Source organism: Eschrichtius robustus, chromosome 7 (genome assembly GCF_028021215.1).
Source record: "Eschrichtius robustus isolate mEscRob2 chromosome 7, mEscRob2.pri, whole genome shotgun sequence".
In the NCBI taxonomy this organism is placed as follows: Eukaryota; Metazoa; Chordata; class Mammalia; order Artiodactyla; family Eschrichtiidae; genus Eschrichtius; species Eschrichtius robustus.
Genome location: NC_090830.1, coordinates 103,820,819 through 103,844,754, shown reverse-complemented (window position 1 = coordinate 103,844,754; position 23,936 = coordinate 103,820,819). Strand labels below are relative to the sequence as shown.

Here is a 23,936-nt window from a genome sequence, read left to right as displayed (position 1 = left end):
TCTCTAATAGAATAGATGCCCTATACTGGACGTATCTTAGAGAATTTATTGTAGCCTTGAGATAGGTTACAGGGTGAACTGGCCAGAAACCCAGAAAAAGTACCTCCCATGTATTTCCTCATTCAGTAAATTATTTACTGAGTAAAGACTCTGTGTACCATGGACACTGGATCCTGGAGATACACAGAAATTGCATATGTACTTACTGTTGGACTCAACAATTCCACTTCTAAGAAACCCTACAGATAAACTTGCATAGGAACAAAATGACATATGTACAGAGCCATTCATTGGGGCATTGTTTACAATAGCAAAAGACAAAAAAACCAACTAATTTATTTTAATAGGATCTTAGTAAGCCCAATACAATGGAATATAATTATAAAAAAAGAGTAAGGAAGCTCTTTATGTACTGACATAGAAAGATATCCAGGGTACATTAAGAAAAAAAACAAGGTGCTGGATAATGTGTAGGTAGTTACTTTATTTTAAGATAAAGTGGAAAATCAAAATGAATATTTATATTTGCTTTCATTTACATAAAGAAACACAGGAAAGAATACAGAAGACAGCAGGGAAGAGTGTGAAAGTGAGACATCTGAAACATACCTAATTTTATAGTTTTGATTTTTGAAACACAGAAGTGTGCTATCCATTCAAAAAATTAACTTTAATATAAAAAAAAATTAGACTAGGCTTTTCCCTCTCCAAAAAGAAGCTTAAGGAGTTTATAGACTAGTAAAGAGACAGATGAATCAACAAATCAATGCAGCAAGGTACTCTAAGCTCTTGACAGATATATCGCTCCCATAGGCATGGTTAAGAAAAGCTAAGTCCAAGATTACTGACTCTGACTTACAAAAGGATCTTGGAGATTTAGTCCAAAATCAATTCATTCTCCCAGGAATCCTGGAAATGGGGTCATTTGAGGCCTTGGAGATACTTTTTCTAAGATGGAAATCCTACAGCAGTTATTGTGAGTACTTTTCTCTCCCCAGATGCCAAGTCCTGTGCTGGGTTTCTTCTCACAGTTTGTTTCCCTGTCTGCCTCTAAAGCTGCTTTTGGAGAAACTGTGAAAACTCTGTGGTACTTCACCTGCGAATAGATCACAGCATCCCACCACACACAGATCCAGCACCATCTGAGCTGAAGACCACTCTGTTCTCTTGGCTCTTTCAGAGCAGCAAAGAGCATGGGACGCATTTCTCCAGAGTGTGTAAAAACTGCACAGTTCATTACGTCACCTCAGGGCTCTTCTAGAGTAAACTCATAAAACAGACTGAGCTGGGAGAGGAACAGTGCCCCAGAGCACTGTCAGAGTTAACGTCAACTCCTTCTGAATTACCAAGAGCGCAAAGATATTTTAAAAGGTTTGGAGAGGAATTATTTCCTTTCCTTTAAAGATGGTCTGTGCTGTTTAAAGATGTTTTAAATAATCTGACAGGAGCGTAACCACTGTAGAAAGGAAGGTACAAAAGAGTAAGAGAGGATGTAGTGCTTACCACCCCGCACCATTACTTACCATTTACATTGTTTTTCTGAAGACGTATCATCCCCAGCAGCTGTTATAGTAGGTAAAACTCCCACATTTCTCTGATCTTTCAAAGGACAGCCAACTCGAGAGGCATACCTAGTCATGTGATCTACAGGGAGGAAAGGCATCCCTCAGCTGTTAGGTAAACCCACGCTGGGCTTTTGCAGCTTCTCTAATACCACTTGAAGATCAGACGGGGAGACAAGCTGTTAGAGAATACCCAGCACAGGTCCCGCTAGAGGGAGGGAAATTGTAAGAAATGCCAAGAATGAGGCATCTTTGAGGAAACAATCTTATTGGCAAGAGAGGCTTCGCAAAAGATCAAGGAATTATAAACACGCTTACATTTGGAAGACTTTGTCTAACTTCCCACTCAATAAAAGACTTCTTTTGCAGCAGCCTTGACATATGAACTCCATGCCGAATTCAAGCAGCATCCAGACAGGACAGCTAGGAGAAGTCAGCACTAGGAGTTCCAACATGGTAAAGGAAGTCTGCTAAAAGGCCTATTCCTATAGAGTGACATATATACAAATACTCCAAGTTTAGGGTCGGGCTGAGTGCAGATTCCACGATAATGGAACAGATGAGAGGGAAGCAGACAAGTGGCGGGAGCCCAAGTAGGTGGACCACATTCTGAGTCAATACGTGCACCCAGGGAGGAGACAGGCAGGGGTGGGCAACACGCTGGTGAGCTGGGCTTAGAGATCAAGATAGTAGCAGTGTAGAAAGAATGGAGTATAGCCTCAGTGGGAATCAAAAGCTAAGGAATTTGAACAAACAGCCCAAACGAAGAAGGTTATGGCGATGCATCCTTTCCTTTTGACTCCCTATCATTCTCCTTAGCAGACAATTCAGTGTTCATAAGGTTTCTAACCCTCTGCTGTAGGCTGAACTGTGTCAGCCAGAAAGATATGTTGAAGTCCTAAACCCCCAGGACCTGTTAATGTGACTTTATTTGGAAATAAGGTCTTTGTAGTTGTAACTGAATTAAGATGAGGTCATACTGGATTGGGGTGGGCCCTAATCCAGGGACTGGCATCCTTACAAGAAGAGAGAAATTTGGGCACAGAAAGACATACAGGAGAGAAGGCCATGTAAAGATAGAGGCAGAGATTGCAGTGAGACATCTACAAGCCAAGGGACACCAAGAATTGCTGGTAACCAGCAGAAGCTAGGAGAGAGGCATGGAACAGATTCTCCCTCAGAAGCTTCGAAAGGAACCAACCCAGCCAACACCTGGATTTTAGACTTATAGCCTCCAGAACCAGGAGAGAACAAATTTCTATTGTTTTAAGCCACCAAGTTTGTGGTGCTTTGTTGCCGAAGCCCTAGGAAACTAACACATTCTCCAAGGAGATGACTAAACTCATGGCAAGAAAAACTTCCATTTCCTTCTCCTACTTGCTCTCTTCCCTCAAGTCCATAGTCTGAGCAAGAAGTGGCCTTCTTTCCTTGCTGGAGCCAACACCTCAACCCCTATGCTTGTCTTCATCCTGGATCTTATTCTTATACCACTTCTCTATTCTCTCTGTTCATTTTATTATTTTATGTTCCTACTGCAACTTTAACCTCTCCCTGTGTCAGATCTTTTCGCTTGACCACACTACCCTGCAAGATTCCACTGATCTAGTTTCTGCTTTATAACACACCATTGTAAAGCAATTATACTCCAATAAAGATGTTAAAAAAAATTTTATCTGACTTGGCTTTAAAAAAAAAAAAAAAGATTCCACTGTTCTTTCTTCCTTCCAGTTCAAGCTACTCTAAAGGCTGTCTACACTGCCCCTAGATTCTTACCAGATTAGTGGTAACACCATTTATCAGCTCACAGCTCTTTAAGTCAGAGGTCTTGGTGGGTGTGGCTGGGTTTTCTACTTGGGGGTCTCTCAAGGTGGAAGCTGGGCTGGACTCTGGGGAAGAATCCTCCTCCGAGGTCCTCAGTTGCTGGCAGAACTCACTGTTTGCAGTTGAGACTGAGGTCCCGTCTCCTCGCTGACTGTCAGCCAGGGCTGCTCTCAGCTTCCAGGGACCCTCACAGGTTGCCACGGGCTGCCCCCAGGCCCTATGGCGGTATCCCAGCCTACTGTTTCAGGGCTGGCAGCAGGATCCCTTGTGTCCAATCCCCTTAGTGCTTCCAATGCCTCTGCCTTTGCCTTCTGCAACCAGTGGGAGAAAGCTCCTCTGTTTGTAAAGGCCTCACGTTACAAGGTTTTGCCTACCTGGATAATCTCCCTATTTTAAGGTCAACCAATTAGTAGCCTTAATTAGATCTACCCCTTAACTTTTTACAATTTGAATTCACCTCATCCCATCCTACTGAAACTGTTCTCAAAGTCACCAATAAACACATTAACCAACAAATCCTTGGCTCTGCCTCAGGGCTTACTCATCTTGTCCTCTCTTATCAATGGCATTATTGACTAAATCCTCTTCTTTAAAGTTTCTTTTCCCTTGAATTTCCAAGTCATAGCACAACCTGGGTCTCTTAGCTCCTTCAGGGCTCATTTCCTTTTCTTTTTACCAACTCTCCTTCTTTTAAACTACCTTTGACTCTCTTTTCCTTTTTCTGTCTCTGCCATTCATTAGCTACATAAATTCATGCAGGGCAAGCACCTAACAACTCTCTGTGGCTTAAGTTTCCTTACCCTTGGACTAGGAAAATAATTCCGATCTCAGGCTGCTGTAGGGACTACTGGAGTCTATATGTGTACAGTGCTTGGAACTGTGCCCGACACACAGTGGGCACTATATGAAGTCGCTGGTGTGGCTGCTGTTGTTACTGCTCTGGTGCATCCACTCGCACAGCTCTTTCCAGTCCCGAGTTCCCTCTTGTTTCACCCTATGCGATAAATACTTGCTAAGATCCCCTGATGAACAAGGGGACTGTCCTAGGCTCTGCAGGGGTTACAAAGGTATTTATTTCCTCTTGAAACATACAGTCTAGGAGATTAAAGTACACAAATGATACTACACAAGGTTGAAAGACTAAAAGAGGTGAGAAAAAAACCCCTAAATTGTAAGAAGGGAAGAATTACCTCTGGTTAGGGAGAATCAGTAAAGGTTTAGTAAAAAGGTAGCTTTGAAGAACAGACAGGATCTGACAGGTAGAGAAGAGGGGAGAAAGTGTTCCAGGCAGTGGGAAAACACTGCAAAAACTCTGTGGTAAAAAGGTGTGAGGCATCCCGGAGAATAGTTGAAATGTAAGTATGTAGGAGAAAGACGGGAGATAAAGTTGAAAAGCTGTCATATTACGAATATCCTTGCGTGTCAAGGTGAAACATTTTTATTTAATTTTGGAAGCTAGGGAGTATGGAGATGATGTAATTAGAGTTGTGTGATTAATGTGATATGATTAATCAGGCAAGAGAAACAAGTCAATCAGGAGTTTCCTCTGTCTCTCAGAACAAGAGTTCTGTTGTCAGAAAATGTGGGATTGAATTGTGCTTCTGTCACTTAGCAGCATGACTGTGGCCAAGTCACTTACCCCGTCTGAGCCCCAATTTTCTTATGGGTGTGAGAAGCAGAATTTTAAGATGGCTGGACGATTCTCAGCCTCCTGGTGTTCCATCCTGATCACCTTGCATAACATGACAAAAGGGGTTGGGCAGATCTAATTAAGGCTACTAACTGGTTGACCTTAAAATAGGGAGATTATCCAGGTAGGCAAAACCTTGTAACGTGAGGCCTTTATAAGTAGAGAGCTTTCTCCCACTGGTTGCAGAAGGCAAAGGCAGAGGCATTGGAAGCACTAAGGGGATTGGACACAAGGGATCCTGCTGCCAGCCCTGAAACAGTAGGCTGGGATACCGCCAAAGGGCCTGGGGGCAGCCCGTGGCAACCTGTGAGGGTCCCTGGAAGCTGAGAGCAGCCCTGGCTGACAGTCAGCGAGGAGATGGGACCTCAGTCTCAACTGCAAACAGTGAGTTCTGCCAGCAACTGAGGACCTCGGAGGAGGATTCTTCCCCAGAGTCCAGCCCAGCTTCCACCTTGAGAGACCCCCAAGTAGAAAACCCAGCCACACCCACCAAGACCTCTGACTTAAAGAGCTGTGAGCTAATAAATGGTGTTGTTTTTAAGACATTAGGTTTGTGATAATTCGTTAAGCAGCAACAGAAAACTAAACGGCAACGATTCTAATACCTATTCTATTTTATGTGATTGCTCAAAGAAAATTACATGAAAGGCTTCCCTAAATTGTAAATATTATACAAATAAAGGTTACAGTTAGTATCTAGTTAATGTCTAAAATAGAAATCATCTCTCTCAACTCCTCTCCCCCATCAAATAGGCTCATTTTATTTATTTATGGTATAATGGTATCACAATTATAAGTTTGTTTTGTTGTGGGTTGCAGGACTGTGACATACGGGCACTGGTGCCTCCTTAGAGTAAGACTGAGGTAATGAAATATGCTTGTATGTGTGTATGTAAATAAAAGAAGAAAGACCCCGAATAGCCAAAGCAATCTTGAGGGAAAAAACGGACCTGGAGGAATCAGACTCCCTGACTTCAGACTGTACTACAAAGCTACAGTAATCAAGACAATATGGTACTGGCACAAAAACAGAAATGTAGATCAATGGAACAGGATAGAAAGCCCAGAGATAAACCTACACACCTATGGTCAACTAATCTATGACAAAGGAGGCAAGGATATACAGTGGAGAAAAGACAGTCTCTTCAATAAGTGGTGCTGGAAAACTGGACAGCTACATGTAAAAGAATGAAATTAGGACACTCCATAACACCGTACACAAAAATAAACCAAAATGGATTAAAGACCTAAATGTAAGGCCAGACACTATAAAACTCTTAGAGGAAAACATAGGCAGAACATTCCATGACATAAATCACAGCAAGATCATTTTTGACCCACCTCCTAGAGTAATGGAAATAAAAACAAAAATAAACAAATGGGATCTAAAGAAACTTAAAAGCTTTTGCACAGCAAAGGAAACTATAAACAAGACGAAAAGACAACCCTCAGAATGGGAGAAAATATTTCCAAATGAATCAATGGACAAAGGATTAATCTCCAAAATATACAAACAGCACATGCAGCTCAGTATTAAAAAAACCAACAACCCAGTCAAAAAATGGGCAGAAGACCTAAATAGACATTTCTCCAAAGAAGACATACAGATGGCCAAGAGGCACATGAAAAGATGCTCAACATCACTAACTATTAGAGAAATGCAAATCAAAACTACAACAAGGTATCACCTCACACAGGTTAGAATGGGCATCATCAGAAAATCTATGAACAACAAATGCTGGAGAGGGTGTGGAGACAAGGGAACCCTCTTGCACTGCTGGTGGGAATGTAAATTGATACAGCCATTATGGAGAACAGTATGGAGGTCCCTTAAAAACCCTAAATAGAATTACCATATGACACAGCAATCCCACTACTGGGCATATACCCAGAGAAAACCATAATTCAAAAAGACACATGCACTCCAATGTTCATTGCAGCAGTATTTACAATAGCCAGGTCATGGAAGCAACCTAAATGCCCATTGACAGATGAATGGATAAAGAAGATGTGGTACATATATACAATGGAATATTACTCAGCCATTAAAAGAAACAAACCTGGGTCATTTGTAGGGACGTGGATGGACCTAGAGACTGTCATATAGAGTGAAGTAAGTCAGAAAGAGAAAAACAAATATTGTACATTAATGCATATACGTGGAATCTAGAAAAATGGTACAGATGAACTGGTATGCAAGGCAGAAATAGAGACACAGATGTAGAGAACAAACGTATGGACACCACGGGGGGAAAGTGGGGCAGGGGTGGGGGTGGGGGTGGTGGTGGGATGAATTGGGAGATTGGGGTTGACATATATACACTAATATGTATGAAACAGATAACGAATAAGAACCTGCTATATAAAAAAATAAATAAAATAAAATCTAAAAAAAATTAAAATAAATAAAAGAAGGAAGAAATTATCAAAGGCAAAGGTTGATAAATGAGACAATATAAATACTAACTTGCAAGAGTGTAGAATAGGTCTAGCAATCCTTTGGAGTGTCAACAGAAAATATGTGCAAGAATAATTTATGCCATGTGCAGCTTATGGACACAGCAATTTACCAGGAACAAGGTCCTTAAACATTCTGAGGTTTGTTTTTTTTTGTCCAGGTGTGACGGACATTTAAACCTTTGCAGATTTGTTTTGTCTCATTACAGGGCAAAGGGCACTTAAAATTATGCAAGTAGTATATGTTCCCTGTGATAAAACAATATAGAGTTGTATAAAAAAATAGAGCATGTTAATAATATCCACCCAATCCTACTTTCCTGAGGAAACCATTAACAGGTTGGTGGGCATCCTTCCATGCTTCTTTATTCTGCTCAAAGAAGTATAAAAGGTTTCCCCACACTTAAAAAAATTGGAGTCATATTCTACCTATTACTGTGTAACTTGCATTTTTCATTTTACAATGTATTATAAGTATTTCTCCTAGAAAATTTATATACTTGTCACATTTCTCTTAATAAAAGCATGGTATTTACAATATGGATTACCATAATTTAGTCAACCAATTCATTTAGATTGCTTCAAATACCACTATTATAAACAATGTACATTCTTTCCATAGGTCTTTCAACATACGTTATTTCCTTAGAAAAAATTCCTAGAAATGTAACACTGGGTCAGAAAGTATATGAACATTTAAAAAATTGAATGTATGTCAAATAATTTGCTCTCCAGAAAAGTTGTATCAATTTCCAAGCCCTCTACTCATAAAAGTGCCAATTTTCACACTCCCTAGACAACCCCACAGATACACATGCCTTCATTCTCTGCCACTGAGTAGGGAAATGTTAACTCCTTGTTTTAATCTGTACTTCCTTTAATACTAGTGAGACTGAGCATCCTTTCACGTGTATTAATTATTCATATCTCCTTTTTTGATCGGTCTGCTCACACCCTTTGTCTTTTTTTCCTAATGAAATGTTCATTTTACTGATTTATTAATGATCTCTGATTCAAGGATTTGTTTTCATTGACTATGACATCTTACTTTAACTTTGTTTATGACCTTCTAAAATTCCTATAGAAGTTTTAAATTTTCTTATGTCTTCAAACTTTTCAATTTTTTTTGTTTTATGGCTGTTCACATTGTTATCATTCCAAGAATTTTATTATAAAAACAATTTCCTGTGTTTTCTTCTGGTACTTTTGTAGTTTTTAAAAATCTAAAGTTACCATTTTCAAAAAGTTGGCTAGTTGGCCTAATTCCATCTTTTGAATAATTTAATATCATTTATATACAATATGTTTTACTGATCCATCTCCATGTATTTGGCTATCTTGGTGGTAGTCCTATCATTGGTACAGCTTTATGATATACAGTAATAAGAAGGAATGGGTTCCCTCATTATTTTTTCTTGCATCCTCTCATTTATTCTTATAAATCAAACAGAGCATCATTTTCTTAAGTTTCCCCCCAAAAAACTGTTGAAAAATTCATTAAATGTTAGAGAGTAAATTGGGTGTATCTGACATCTCTATGATATTTAAGTTTTTCCATTCAAACCACCTTTTAGTCTTTTGATAAAGTTTCATAGTTTTTCTTCGTATAGGTTTTGCTCACTTTCTCCTTGGTTTATTTCTAAATATTTCATATATTTTCCATCAACTCTTCTGATTGATTACTGCTCAAATAAAGGAAATCTACTGAATTTTTGTATGTTTATATTGTGTCAGGCTCCCTAACCAAACTTTCTTATTCATGAGCTTTGTATGTCATTCTCTTACTCTAGGTAACAATTACTTAAAAATAATGATTTTGCTCCTTTCTGTAAATATTTATAGCTTATTTTTTATCGTATTAACTAACTAGACCTAGTAGAACAACACTGAATAATTAAAATCTACTTTTTAATAGTTCAATAGTATACTTGCGCCAAGATACACATACTACATATACTTTAAATAATTGTAACTACATTAATTTTTAAAATTAAAAATTTTTTACCATTCTTGATGTTAGGGAAAACAAGATGTGTAGGTGAACTTCTGTTTTCAGCGGCTTCTTTCTTCTGGTTAACAGTTGAAATAAAACTGCTGAAAGTAGAAATCTGGCCTTTGGATCCCCTGTCCAAACCCTAAAAACAGAAAAGTTAACATTGCAGCATAATTCCTAGTCACTCTATTTAAATTATTTTACTGCAAAAATGTTTAAATAAACATTTAAAATAGAGATTTTAATCTGATGATAGATGCACGATAGATAGATGGATAAAACCTGTATATATTATTGACTTACCTTTTCCAGGACCAAATTGTTTTAAGTATAAAAGGAAAACAGTCATGCCATCTAACTGCTTACAGGCTGATAAAGTTTGGAAATGGGGATAATAACAGTACCTTCCTCACAGGGTTACTGTGAGGTTTAACTGAGATAATGCGTGTAAAACAATGAGCAGAGTTCCTTGTCCACAGTACATGTTCCATTCATGTTAACTGCTATTTTAACTTGGTATTTAGGTAACACTGTTTTTGTGACCTCCACAAATATTTTTTCAGTAGTTAACATGCATATGATACTTCGCAGGTTGATTCATTAAAGGTTTTCTTGTCTTGATGCAACTTCAAAAGCTCAGGTCAAAAGATAAACTTTTTAGAGTTCATTTATTTCTCTAAACACGAGATTGGACTTTGGGTGTAAGGGGACTTAAGAAAAATATGGCTAGGCACTTAAGTGCAGATAACAGAGCAATCTTCCTATAGCATAGAATCTATCCATTAACACACTTTCCACAAAATAATAACTATAAAATTCATAATATATAATTAATCTGCACTTTATAATTATAAATAAAATCACATTAATACTCAGCTATAAAGCTACCTCAGGGCTTATTCTCAGCTCTCGGCCCTTTCCAACTTACACTATATTCCAGCTTCCAGATGCTTAATTGAATATAGTAGTTAACTTCTTCCCTAACATTCACTTCTTTACACTAAAGGTACGTAATTTCTTTGCTTTCAGAGTAGAGAGTTTTTCATTTCCTCCTTCCTCATTACCCAGACTGATTTCCACTTAGCTTTTTAGAATCAACTCAGATGCCATGTTGCAAAAACATTTACACTCACCAAATATTCACTCTCCCACATCGCCCACTCTCTTACAGCTAAATGGAGCCATCTGATTAATTCTAATAGGCCAGAAGCGGAAGTGATGTCTGCCATTTGTGGACCAGAAAGTACTAATGCATTTAAGACTGGTGGGCCAATCTCCAGTTCCTCTCTCTTTTCTTCCACTGTAATAATCCCAGAGGCTACAAGCTGAGATGCTAGAGCATTTGTTGGCTTGGGTCCCCGAATCACTATGTGGAGCAGAGACACTGCTGACCAACATTAGATTATACCATCAGTAATAAATGCACCTTTACAATTTTCAAACACTGAAACTTGGGACTACCTTGTAAATGCAGCCTAACCCATTCTATCATAACTTCTCTGCAAAGCTTTTTCTGGTGGTCATCATTTCCACAAAACTCAATCACTCTTATGTATACTTGTGATTTACTTAAATTATTCCACTGAAATTATAATTGGTCTCATACTGGTCCTTCATGCTGGACTAGAAATTCCTTATTCATCACAGAGCTTGACGTCCAGGGAATCCTGTGCATAGATCCTACACTTCAGAGTAAATTTACTGTTTTTCTTTTTAAGAGATTAGTATAGAAAAATAACCCAGAAAAAAAATTCAGATACTATACACACAGAATTTAAAAGTTTCTGGACTTAAGAGACTTTTAGAAATTAGTTATTTAACTCCTTTATTTCATAGATGAGGAAAATGGATTGAGACTCACCTAAAGTCATTCAGCTAACAAAGCAACAGAGATGTGAGGGGCACTAAATGAGAACTTGAGGAATGCTTCCATAAGGAAAGTACATATGCGATTTTATGTGTGTGACATCTTTGGCTGCTCAAAGAATTTGGGTTTTTTTGTTTGTTTGTTTGTTTGCTTTATTTGTTTTTGCTTGCTTCTTGGCTAGATTTAGGCTCAGTGAAGTCTGAATCAATATTTCTGTGTTAGGATTAGGCTACATGATCCAGCCTAAAAAAAGTTAAACATATTGCCCAACTGAAATAAAGTCATCTTCTAACAGATGTAGGATATGAATCTGAAGTTTCAGAATCACAGACAACGTCATCTAAGGTCTTGTACAGAACATATGACACGCTGAGTGTTCCACAAATGGTTACTCCTATGATAATAACACACTAAAACAAGTCATGTATTGAGTACTAGGTATATGCCTACTATTATATTAGGTGCTTTAATACAACATTCCTATGAGTTGCATATTTACACTTCATTTTACAAATGAGGAAACTGAAGTATCATGCCGAAGTTCACAGAGCTGGGAAGTGGGAATTCAAACTCTAGTCTGAATAACCTTAATGTCTGTATTCTTAAACCACTATAGCTCAGAGTTTCTCACTACAGTAGCTATCACTTATTAAGGATTTATCATGCGATAGGAAGTATGTTACATATATCAGCCTGTTTTCACAACTCTTGTGGTTGATGTTATCTTCTCTACTTTTATAGATATATGCTGAATGAAATATAATAGCTTTAGGAGCAACTCACCTAACCAGAGGAAATTAACATAAGCAGAAAAACTAACTGTACTTTAGGAAAATCTTTGATATTCTAGCAATCTGGGAAAGACTCAATATTTTATTTTATTTTTCTCCCCCTTCCTCTACCCCTTCTTAACAAAAGGAGATCTCAAAGAACATTGTTTTGTTCACTTGTGGACTCTTCAAATAATTTTTAAAAAACCCCACAAGTAACTGATTCAATCAATAAAGCCATTTAACAACTATCAGTTCTAATCCCTAACAGATTTATAATGTAGATTCCCAAGGAGGACAGAGAAAATTGGAGAAAGAGATTAATAAAATAGTGATATGCAATACTTTTCTATAAAAGTCTTTGTAAATTACATAATTTGCATAATCTTGGTAAATTAAAACAATATGCTCAAGTTCACAGAACTAGCTAATTAGAAAAATAAAATTAAAATAACCTATACATTTGAAAAAGTATATCATTCCTTGCTATAACTGCCCCCTGCAGTGGAAGCCGTGGAGTCCTAACCAATGCATGCCAGTGAAGTCCCTAAACCAGTCTTTGATAAAAGAATAATTGCTGGCTCTGTTCCATCATGAAGCACTTTTTCAAGTCATAATATCTCACTATATTAGAGTCTCTGAAGTAAAATTTTTTTAACTGTTTACAAAATTCATTATTTTGTAATGTTTACAAAATTCATTATTCACAACATATTTTAAACTACTAGCTTTGCAAACAGCTGGAAATGCTAGCATTTTAAATCATATCAAGTAAAAATTAATGTTGCATTCTAGCTATTAGATAAGTGAGACTGGCAGAAGTTTTATTTACTATAGAGACAACACACACAAATGCATAGGTAGATGGATTCTACATAGAGCTCTTTGGTTTAGTCGGCTGTACAAAGTTGTCATAGGGGATCCAGTCACCAGGATATGTTAAATTATGTTCAGTATCTTCTATTTGAGAAGAGATGTACATAATGTTATTTCAGAAAATGTTCCATACAATAAATGACTGGGTATTCTAAAATGTCCAACAACGCTTGGCTAGTTGGAAAATTCACTTATGTAGAATATCTGTCATCAGTATTACCAAATAAAAAGCATTAATGGTAATAATACAAAGGAAATTCTACACACAATAGCATAGTGGTTCTCAAACTTTCTAGTTTCAGGACCTCTCTGCATTTTAAAAAATTATTGTTATGTATGTACAATTCCTTTTAAAATAGCAATAAACCCATTTATGGACAACTATTTTCCCAAACAAAAATCAGTGAGAAGAGTGGCATGGTTTACATTTTGCAAATCTATTTTTATATCTGTTTCTGCATTCAATCTGTTGCAATATCATGTGTCACACAGAAAACTACATCGTACACTCGAGAGAATGAGAGAGAACAAGACAACACAAATAACATCCCAGTATCGTTACAAAAGTAGTTTTGACCTCATGGACATCTAAAAGGATGTTGAGGACCACATGTTGAGGACTGCTGCAGTAGGAATAAACAGTAATTAGAACGAAGAATGAATCTAAGAAATCTTGGGAGAACAAGAAGACAACATTTAAATCTGCACTAATATAACCATTTGCTACTGAGCATTTGAAATGTGCTAGTAAGTGTAAAATACACAGTGTTCAAAGACTTAGTACGAAAAAGAGGTAAAATATCTCATTAAGCGTCTATATTGATTAAATGTTGAAATGGTAAGTTTCTTGATATACTGTATTAAATAAAGTACATTATTAAAATTTATTTTACGTCTTTATTTTTATTCTTTTTAATGTGGCTATTAGAAAACTTTAAATTACGTATGTGGTTCACATTCTATTTCTACTGGACAGAGCTGATATAGATGAAAGCATACTTTCCTAAACTGGATCCAATCCAACATACAATCTTAGTAATTAGGACAGAATTATTATTCTGATTCATCATTTCCCTGCATCATTCTGGAAGAAAAGATTTGCTGGACAGGTAGCAAATTTAAATACGGTATAAAATATAGATGAAGAATCAAAGATATCTGAAGTAATAAAAACTGAGTTTCTTGCTTTGGTCATTTCAGATATGTATATAGGGACAATGGCAATCTGTACACTTTGGTCACCCCTCAATGAAATTTATTTTTCAAACCCAAAGATGAATAGTTCGGCAATACATTAAGTGCTCCTAATATAAAGCAGGGATCCTTCAGTCTCAGTGAGTCCAGGGAATACCTATGATGCATAGAAAAACTACAAAAGACTTGAGTGGCTTCCTGAGATACTGAGCAAGTGTCACTATGTCAAAAGATTGGTGAACAAATGTACATTTATATATTTTAAGTTAAAATAAAAAGCACTGAATATACTTTGCTTTGCCAACTTTTAAAATAAACTGACCTAAACTACCAGTTAGGGCCACACCAGATGAGAGGCCTTAACTGTATTTAGAGTCTACAAAGGAGATTATTTTAGGCCCTGTTCCTGGGTAAAGATATTTTGTTCTTCTTTTTTGTATGTTTTTTCACAGTTCCTTATTGGGATACTAGGTTATAAAATCAGCGCTCTATATCCTTCTACTAAGATGTGAAAAGTTGGCTACTTTCAAGGTGTGAAGAAACTCCCTCCCCAACTAAATAGCACCAGCCCAAGTGAAATTGCTTTCTTTAAGTGATATAAACCACATCTTTCAAAGGAGACTAGGAAGGATGTGGATTCTGAAACAAAATTTTAACACTCAAAAAAAAATCACAATGTGATTGACCTTATAGATAACTGAAAACTAACTCTACTTAATACAAAAGAAATGTTAGTCTTAATGCTCAGAAATTTCAGTGTTTGCTTATCAGAAAGGCAAAGTGGCTTGGGAGATTTTATTCACTTATTTGACAACATGGGAAAAAAAGAAATTGCATCAACAGATTACCCTTATAGGATAAAATACTACTTTTAAAATGTGTGATTTGAGGTAGTCACAATTCTCAACCAATTTACTGTTCTTCAGTAAAAACGTCTGGATCAAAACCAAGTTAATTTGAAACACAGCTTTCTTTAATGACTAGGTTCAAACTTCCCAATGACTTTTGAATTAAGCTGAATTAGTAAAATTTTAATAATTTCTATTTTTAAAAGGCACAGACATTTATTATAATTATTCCCTGCAAAATGTTTTTTGACTGCTTACTAAACTGTCACCAAGTTATAAATATCAACTTAAGAACAACTAGTTATTCATATAAGGCTTAGCAGTCTAACATTTTTATAGTGCAAGAAGGGATACTTATCACAGGAGAAAAAGTAGAAAAATCCAAACTTTCCAGAGCTTTCTCAGCTCCACCTACTTCTTCACTCATCTTCTGTTGATCTTTCGCTACTCTCTCTTCCTCAATTCAAGTAAATATAAGCAAGTTAATTTCCAAACACTATGCCAAAATAAGCTGCTACACTGGAACAGTGAGCAGTACCCCTTTCTGAAGCCATTACTTTCCCCTTTCAGAAAAATTCATAGGTACCATACCCCAGCCCTGAAGAGTTCAGAGAGCGCGTGACATCTCTTACTTCAGAGAGTGCTCGTGTGTGTGTGGGGGGGGTGGGGGTGGGGGGAGGGGGGTGGTGCAGGAAGAGGAGGGAGTCAGGTTGATAAAGGTAGTATCTGTAGAGCTTGAGGCTTGATATAGAAGGTTGTAAAGCAGTTCCCTAGTGGCCTAGTGGTTAGGATTCGGGGCTTTCACTGCTGTGCCCGGGTCCGACCCCTAGTCAGGGAACCAAGATCCCGCAAGATGCGTGCAAGTCGCAGCCAAAGAAAAAAAAAAGAAAGCTTGTAAAGGAAAGTACTGAAGCCACAGGACAGGATGGGAAAGGGCTGGCTGGCTTACGTGAATGCTTACATTGTCAAGGCTCTTTCTTAAATACTTTATGTGTATTAACTAATTTAGTCTTCTTATCTACCCTGTGAGGTAAGTTCTATTACTGTTTTCCCCATTTTATAGAAAGGGAGTAGTCTTCTTATCTACCCTGTGAGGTAAGTTCTATTACTGTTTTCCCCATTTTATAGAAAGGGAGCTACAAATAGCAAGGCAGTATCATACTGGACACTTCTAGAGGTTCTCTGGTTCATAACTTATGTTTTTTTTTAAAATAAATAAATAAATTTTTAAATTTATTTTTGGCTGTGTTGGGTCTTCGTTGCTGCGTCCGGGCTTCTCATAGCGGTGGCTTCCCTTGTTGAGGAGCACGGGCTCTAGGCACGCGGGCTTCAGTAGCTGTGGCATGCGGGCTCAGTAGTTGTGGCTTGCGGGCTCTAGAGCGCAGGCTCAGTAGTTGTGGCGCACGGGCTTAGTGGCTCCGCGGCATGTGGGATCTTCCCAGACCAGGGCTCGAACCCGTGTCCCCTGCAGTGGCAGGCGGATTTTTTTTTAATTAATTAATTAATTAATTAATTTATTTATTTTTGGCTGTGTTGGGTCTTCGTTTCTGTGCGAGGGCTTTCTCTAGTTGCGGCGAGCAGGGGCCACTCTTCATCGCGGTGCGCGGGCCTCTCACTGTCGCGGCCTCTCACTGTCGCGGCCTCTCTTGTTGCGGAGCACAAGCTCCAGACGCGCAGGCTCAGTAACTGTGGCTCACGGGCCTAGTTGCTCCGCGGCCTGTGGGATCTTCCCAGACCAGGGCTCGAACCCGTGTCCCCTGCATTGGCAGGCAGATTCTCAACCACTGCGCCACCAGAGAAGCCCCTGGTTTGTAACTTAAAATGACCATTTTTCTTCAACTGTAAATATAGTCAAATTATTCATGTCCTAACATCCTGAGTTAATTTTGAATGGGAGGATAAGTAGGCAACTACAATATGGCTTTGCAATTAAAAAAAAAAAGTTGGCAGATGACTTTACAACCCACTCAAAATTAGACACACCTTGGTTATGTATTTATGTAGTGACAGCCCTCCCTTTTTGTGTCTTATGACTCTCTGATCACTCTTCTTTAATGAGACTGCTTTATTTTACATAGAATTTAATGATACGTTCATACCATAATTAAAACTGATATTATCAGATATTCTAGAATACATATTTCTCTCCCGTAACAGTTCTATCTCTAGTAACAAAGTTTTGAACAAATTTGTCAGTGGACCACATCCTTTTTTCTAAACTAGGAAATACTGCTATAGGTACGGGTTCTTTGAACCACATGGTCCCTGACCACAGATACAGAGTACATGGAATAAGGCAAAGAGCATGGCATTTTTTTGAGCAAGAAAAGTCTCAACTGAAACCGAGCTCTGACCCTTACTAGCCATTTTACCCTCTGGCAAGGTATACTACACATAACCTGACTCTCAGATTCCTGTCTGTTAAGTGGGAACAGTATCTTCCTCATGGTCACAGCAGTTAGGTGATTGGCTTTGGTTGCACTAACTGACTAGATGAAAGATACATGGAAAATGCCTGGCACAGAGTAGGTACTGAAGTAAATAGTGGCAATTACTTGTATTATTTATATGTATTACACATATGCATAAATCATGCATTTTTGTAATATCTGTGGTTTATTAAATTGCTTAAGACACTTTTACCACCATAGCCTTCATTCTTTCCCATCTCATCTCGTTTAAAAAGGGTACAAAATTTTCCAAAAATAAGTTTGTTCCAAACACCTAGATGGGCAAGTTTTATCGAAGTTCACACATACACGTTTATTTGGAATGCTGTTGGCTGGATTGCCTTTTTACGTAAGTGTTTTTCTCTGAGAGAACTTATCTGCAAACTTTAGAATCCTTTTTCTTTATTAATCTTCCTTCTCTTTCATCCCTGTTATCTAGGTTCCACTAGATTCCACCTCGTGTGGATTCTCCCATCCCTTATACCTTATCACATGGCCACAACTCTAGCGGATACCCCATCATCTCCAGTATGAACTGCAGAGCTCCTTCCTTGCCCTCTTTCTCCTTCCTCCTCCAGTCTAACTACCTCTAATTACTACCATTAATTTCATTATGTTGTTCCTCTATTTAAGAAACTCCAATGGTTTCCTGCTAAGAACAGGAAAAAAAAAGTCCCAACTTCCCCACCTGCTGATTTGGTCCAGCCCCCATGCAATCTCACTTACCTCCCACAAGTTGCCAGCATGCTCCCATTGGGCTTACTTTATTACTCCCTAATTCTTCCCTTTAAGCCTCGTTCACATTGTTTTCCCCACTGGATTACTTTTCCCACTTGCTTTTGCCCATCCAAATCCTATCATCCTTCAATGGCCAGCCAACCTAAATAATTACCTTTACTTTAAGGCCTTTCTTCGCAGTTCTGCACACACTGATTTTCTTTCTCTGATCTCCTATAGAGCAAATTGTTTCTATGGCACATGGTGGCTTTTACACATTGCTTTGCTTTGCTGTGTTTTCATGTGTCAGCCCTGCCTACCCTGAGGCAGGAATCTTTTTATTTTTTTTAAAACTTTGTGTTTTCTGTAGCATCTAGCCCAAAGCTCAACATAATAGATGTTCAATATCTGGTAGTTACATTTTGGCCCAGAGGTTCCAGCAAGCCCATTTACACACTCCTGACACAACATGTACAAACTTCTCACTCGTGTTATCGACTTCTTACCAAATCCTCTCCACGTACCTTAAGCCTTGCTCTCATCTTCCCCCTGCTTGACAAGTCTCCTGACCTTCATTGTGGGCAAACTTCCCTTTACCATCCTAAAATGATGCCCTCCGTTTCCTTTCACCTCTCTGACCTAAGTAAAGTCTAGCTCTTTCTTGAACCCTATGCCATGGAGAAGCTCCCTTTCTCTTCTCACCTGATTTAAATGATGAAGTAGACAAACTCATCCTCACTTATCACTATTATCTGCTCCTCCTTTGACCCTTTTCTTCTTCCCCATTCACCAATTTTTTCTAACTTCTGTATTACAGCAGCAACTAAATAATATTCTTCTCCACTCTAATCTGTCAACTTCAGTAAATATTCACATCGTTAGCCCTTCATATTCCTTATTCCCCTTAGCTCTGTAAGCCTATATCACCTCTCCACAGCAGCAAGGCCAAACCCCGAACGCTGACAGGCCTCTGAGGGCTCTATCTTGCACCTGTGAGCATCTCTAACTAGAAGCACCTTTACTGCCATTTCTTTCAATTCCCCACTACATCTGATTTCTGCTGTGCCTCATTCACTTAATCCATACCTTTCACTACTCCATTTCAAATGCTGCTCTATTAACTAAGCAGACTTGGGGCAGTGTACTTAAAATACAGACTCCAAGGAGCTTTTAATTCACTACACAGAGCGTCAATTTTCAATCTTAGCTACACCTGAGAATTAAAAAAATAAAAGATGCCTGAGCCCCACTCCCAGAAATTGATTTAACTGGCCTGCATTTGGGCCTGGGCAATGATGGCCAGGTTTGAGACCACCGTGTTAGGCACTTACTGGCTAGAATGGACTTCCTGCACACTTAGGCGGTCTTAGGATCGATTAATCATGTTAGGCCTGTTCTTTCCTGCACCCTCAATCCCACCCCTACACCTTTTAAAAAATTTTTGGGATACAATCCCAACTCTTTAAGCTTAATTAGGGTCATCATAACCTGACCTTCTACTTATTTCAGGGAACCGTCACTCTATTTCCAAACCCTCACAGAAATGTGATACAATGATTTTTGGAAAAAGCTAGTACCGTAGGGCTACAGTAATTGAGTCATAAACTCAATCTACATAGGCAGAGCTGTTAACCTGGGGCAAAAAGGAAAAATCACTAAAATGGTTCAAAGAGATAAGTTATTGATGGCAATCAGGTTCCTAAGCAAACCTCCAGAAGCTCTATTTGATCCACATGGAAGCTGGAAAACAACCAAGCAGGCCACAAGCTGTCTTTCCCTGCCCCCCACACCAAGGCATTCCCCACCTACAGATGAATTCGGACATTGTGCCAGCTCCCTGGTTTTCTCGCCCTCTGGAGGACCAAGCACAGATTTTCTTGACTAAGGCTTTACATTGCTATAGCTCAGAATTCCAGCTCTAGAAATCTCTCTTTGACAAACACACACCACATATCATCATCAATAAGTTGCTCATCTTTCCCTTGCTCTCCTAACTCTTGCTGCAAAACCTAAGTCCTTTTCTCTCCTGATGTGACTCAGAACATCAGTGCTAATGATAAACCTCTGTCATTTCTAAGAGGCTTAAATTTTGAATGTCACTTAAAAAAACAAAAAAACAATGCTACCAACCCTGCTTGTAAGGCACCAGAAACTGCCTTCAGAAATCTCAGGTGTTTCTATTCATTCGTGTCCTCTTCTGATTTAACCTATGTCTTTTCAAGGTTTTATTCAAGATCTTAAAAAACTTCTTGAACTCTATTCTTCTGTTTGTCTAGTAGTACAAGTCCATATTCCTTTATTACACTTCCAAAATCCTCTAAGCTCTTAAAACTGAAAGAGCTTATTTGGTAATAAAACATGTACCTGATCTGAACTCTGACAATCCAACCTGAGCTGAACTGACAGGAAGCTACTGATAGACCTTACCTCATTTGGTGTGAACAACGCATACATTTCACTGCAGAGCTGTTAATATGCTTGATTATGGGGAACTGGCCAGGACCCCACTGTGGATGTTATACATGATATATGTACTGAATTACCTTTCTAAAATCCGAAGAACTCTGAATTTCAAAGCCCCAAGTTTTCAGATAACAGTCTGTAGACTTGTATCCATCCACACTGTATCAATTTCTCCAAGTTTTTATTTCAAGCCTTCAATTTTTCAATTACACAGAAATAAATAAGTTTGGGGGAGCGTGCTTACTTGAGGACCTAAACCCATTCACATAACTGTTCCTATAAGCATGTATGCATTCACTGTTTTAAACTGACTTAGAAATGAACTGTTGAAACACTGCCTATTTGCCAGTTAAGAACTTCCCAGATAGGCTCTGAAAGCCCAGGAAACCAACAGCAAGAACTGGGTCTACAAGCAGTTGGGTGACAAATTCCTTCAAAGCATTTCCCAAGGTAATTTCTACCTGCAACTCCAACTTATCAATCAACTGTAGTAATTTTTTAAAGTGTCATTTTATCACTGTCTACACTCTGCTGTGCTCATTTAACGTAAAGAGCTTGTTCTAACAATTTCCAGTTCACAGTCCTTAGACATTTTCGAAAAACCTACCAAATCAAAACATTATTCCTATAATACTTTAGAGTGAGCTATTTTAGTAAGTTCTTAGTCATTTAAGAGGGAGGTTTTAAGAAATGAATTGCAAGCAGGAATAAAAATGTACCATGGTCTCTAAACTTTTACTATTTTGTCACGCACGGCTGCATGACAAGTCATGCGCTTTAAATGTACTAAAGTTTCAAGAAGTATTTAAATATCATGTCAAATAAAAATCTCAAAAATCAGAGGTTAATTTTGTGTGTGTGCTCCAAAGTAAACAGTCAAAACCACCAGTAGAAACAGGGAAGGGAGGCTGTCCCATTACATCATCTGGCAATATGTAGTTTGAAGCCTGAGAGCGCTCTCCAAATAATCCTTAAAAAAATCCATCTGGGAAATCATCCCCGTGAAGCTTAGATCACTTGAGTTTAAATAAAAGGTTAAAAAAGCTTCCCCACCTTACGTCACACGCCTGTATCATATGAAAAATAAAACCACCATCGAGGCTGACAGCAACGGAAAGGTCACAATTAGGAGGAAACTCGCCGCAGAGCCTGTTCAATCTGAAGGGGGAACGGAAAGAAAACCGAGGAAAAGGGGGAAATATTCGCTCTCCCAAGACAGGCAGATAGCTCAGCGGAAAACCCACTCCCGCCTGCCTGACACCTTATCCTTATCCAATAGATGATGCCGACTCCAAGATGCTGGTCATTTCCGCAGAGAAAGTGGGAACCCCCCAAGCCAGAAAATAACCGAAAACAGCCAGCGTATCCGGCCACCCCGACATTTCCCGAGGGTGGAAGGTGCAGATAGCGCAGTGATCACGGCTGCCCACGAGGCACAACTCTTTGATTTCGGCCCGAGAAAGGGGAGCCTGAGCGCTTCTCCCCGGGCGGGTCCGGGGCTCCCCGGAGGATACGCGGGTCTCCGGGCGCCCCTCTCCCCCCGTCCCGACCTGCCGTCGGGGCGCCCCGCGGCCCCCGCCCGGCACCTACCGCAGTCGCACCGGCGCCAGCCGACACGATGGGCGGCAGCTTCTCGCGCTCCGGTTCCTTCCCTTTCTTCTCCTCGGGCGCAGTCGCCGCCACCGCCGGCGGCGCGGCGGGCGAGGGCACCCGATCCACCTCACTCATGTCAGGCTGAGCAGCGGGAGCGCTAGGCGGCGGCGGCAGCGGCGGCGGCGGCGGCGGCCGGGCTGCTGCTGGGGCTGGCGCTGCTGCCGCCGCGGCCGCGAGAGGGCTCTGCGCCGCCGCGTCCAACCTCAGCCGCCGCTCCGCCCCCGCCCGCGGCCGCGCCCGCGCCCGCGCCCGCGCCCGCGCCCCCGCCCGCGCCCGCGCCCGTGCCGCGGACCCGCTCCGCGCGCGCGCCCGGATGCCCCGCCCCCGCCCCCGCTCGCTCCACCCGCCAGCCGCTCCCGACAGCTGCTCGCCTGAATCGCCCCCGCCCCGCCTCCTGCTGGGCTCGCGGGTCGCGCGTCCGGGACGCTGGCCGCGGCCGCCCTCGCTAACCCCTGGGGCCAGGAGAGGAGGCGCCGCCGCCGCCGCCGCCGCCGCTGCGCCGCCATGTTGTTTGCGGACTGTCGCCCGAGATGGCAAGGAGGGGTTTCGGACTAGAGGCTCGGGACTTGGGGGGACAAGGCGAGGCCTGCAAAGGGTCGCGCAGGGATAGAGCGTGCCCGAGTGGCGCCTGTGGGGCGGGGCGAGCGCGGCAGCCTCCTCTGCACGGACGGCCCTGACTTGGGGCGCGTAGACCCGCGGGATCTAGGCTGGTGGCCTTTTCCTCCCCAGCGCCCGCAAAGCCGTCGCCTTGGGGCCGCTGCTTGTCCCTGCCACCCCTGGCCGCCCACCCGCCCGGTTGCCCCAGGAGAGAGGTCTCGAGCCTGCGCATCCTTTTTTAGTCGACCGACCCTTTCTAGATGCCCAGAGATCCCCCACCTACAAAGGAAAAGCCTAGGGTGGGGGGAAGGGAAGTGAGACGTCGTGGGCTCCACCTTCCGCACCGCTGGGTGGGACGGCCAGGCCACACTTTCCATTCCTGTTCCTCTCGTCCCCACTTGGACTGCCAAATCCGCCTCTCCCTTCCCGTCCCCACGCGCCTACATCTCGCTCTCTCCCTGCATCCCTTTGCTGCCTCCGATCCCTTCCTTTTATAAGTTACAGATGGACAGACCCAAGCTCTGCCGCATAGTCCTTAATGTCATCATTAATATGGGAACGAACTTTAAAACCGAGGAGGAAAGCTTTTAATCATGATACTAAACCACCCCCAGCCCCGCCTCCATCCCCACCCCCACGATGAAGCCACATAGACATTTCCTTTCCTTTCCGCCCCTCCTTTTGCTTGTCTCAGTCTGCTGGAGCTGCGGAGACACCTGCTGATCTAAGGGAAGGGAGAGAGCAAGAATGCGCTGCATCGCCTATTAAAAATAGGGAATTTCTTGACATTCACATCTTCAGATTTTTCGGTTGCGGCTTTGTTATATTACTTGAGATTGAGTGAATTTTCAGATCAAGGATACCCAGATCCAAATAACCAAAAATATCTCTGAAACATGTTTGGGACGATGTTTGGGTTATCTATTATTTTACATAATTCAGAGTTATTAGCATAACTAAGTACTAGTTACAGTGCAT

The 23,936-nt window shown here is 40.5% G+C and overlaps 1 protein-coding gene across 3 annotated transcripts in view; it reads right to left on the bottom strand.

The window, feature by feature from the left end:
- The window catches only part of HECTD2 (HECT domain E3 ubiquitin protein ligase 2), a 76,410-nt gene extending 53,934 nt beyond the window's left edge, over positions 1-22,476 (bottom strand). For all 3 annotated transcript variants that reach the window (XR_011074509.1, XM_068548197.1, XM_068548199.1), the window contains exons 1-2: positions 22,299-22,476; positions 9,536-9,665 (exon numbers count right to left, since the gene is read on the bottom strand). Coding sequence is in view for 2 of the 3 variants with exons in the window: in XM_068548197.1 (XP_068404298.1) it covers positions 9,536-9,665; positions 22,299-22,436 (268 nt within the window). In the remaining variant the exon portion in view is untranslated. The remainder of the gene's footprint in view (positions 1-9,535; positions 9,666-22,298) is intronic.
- Positions 22,477-23,936: the final 1,460 nt, after the last annotated feature.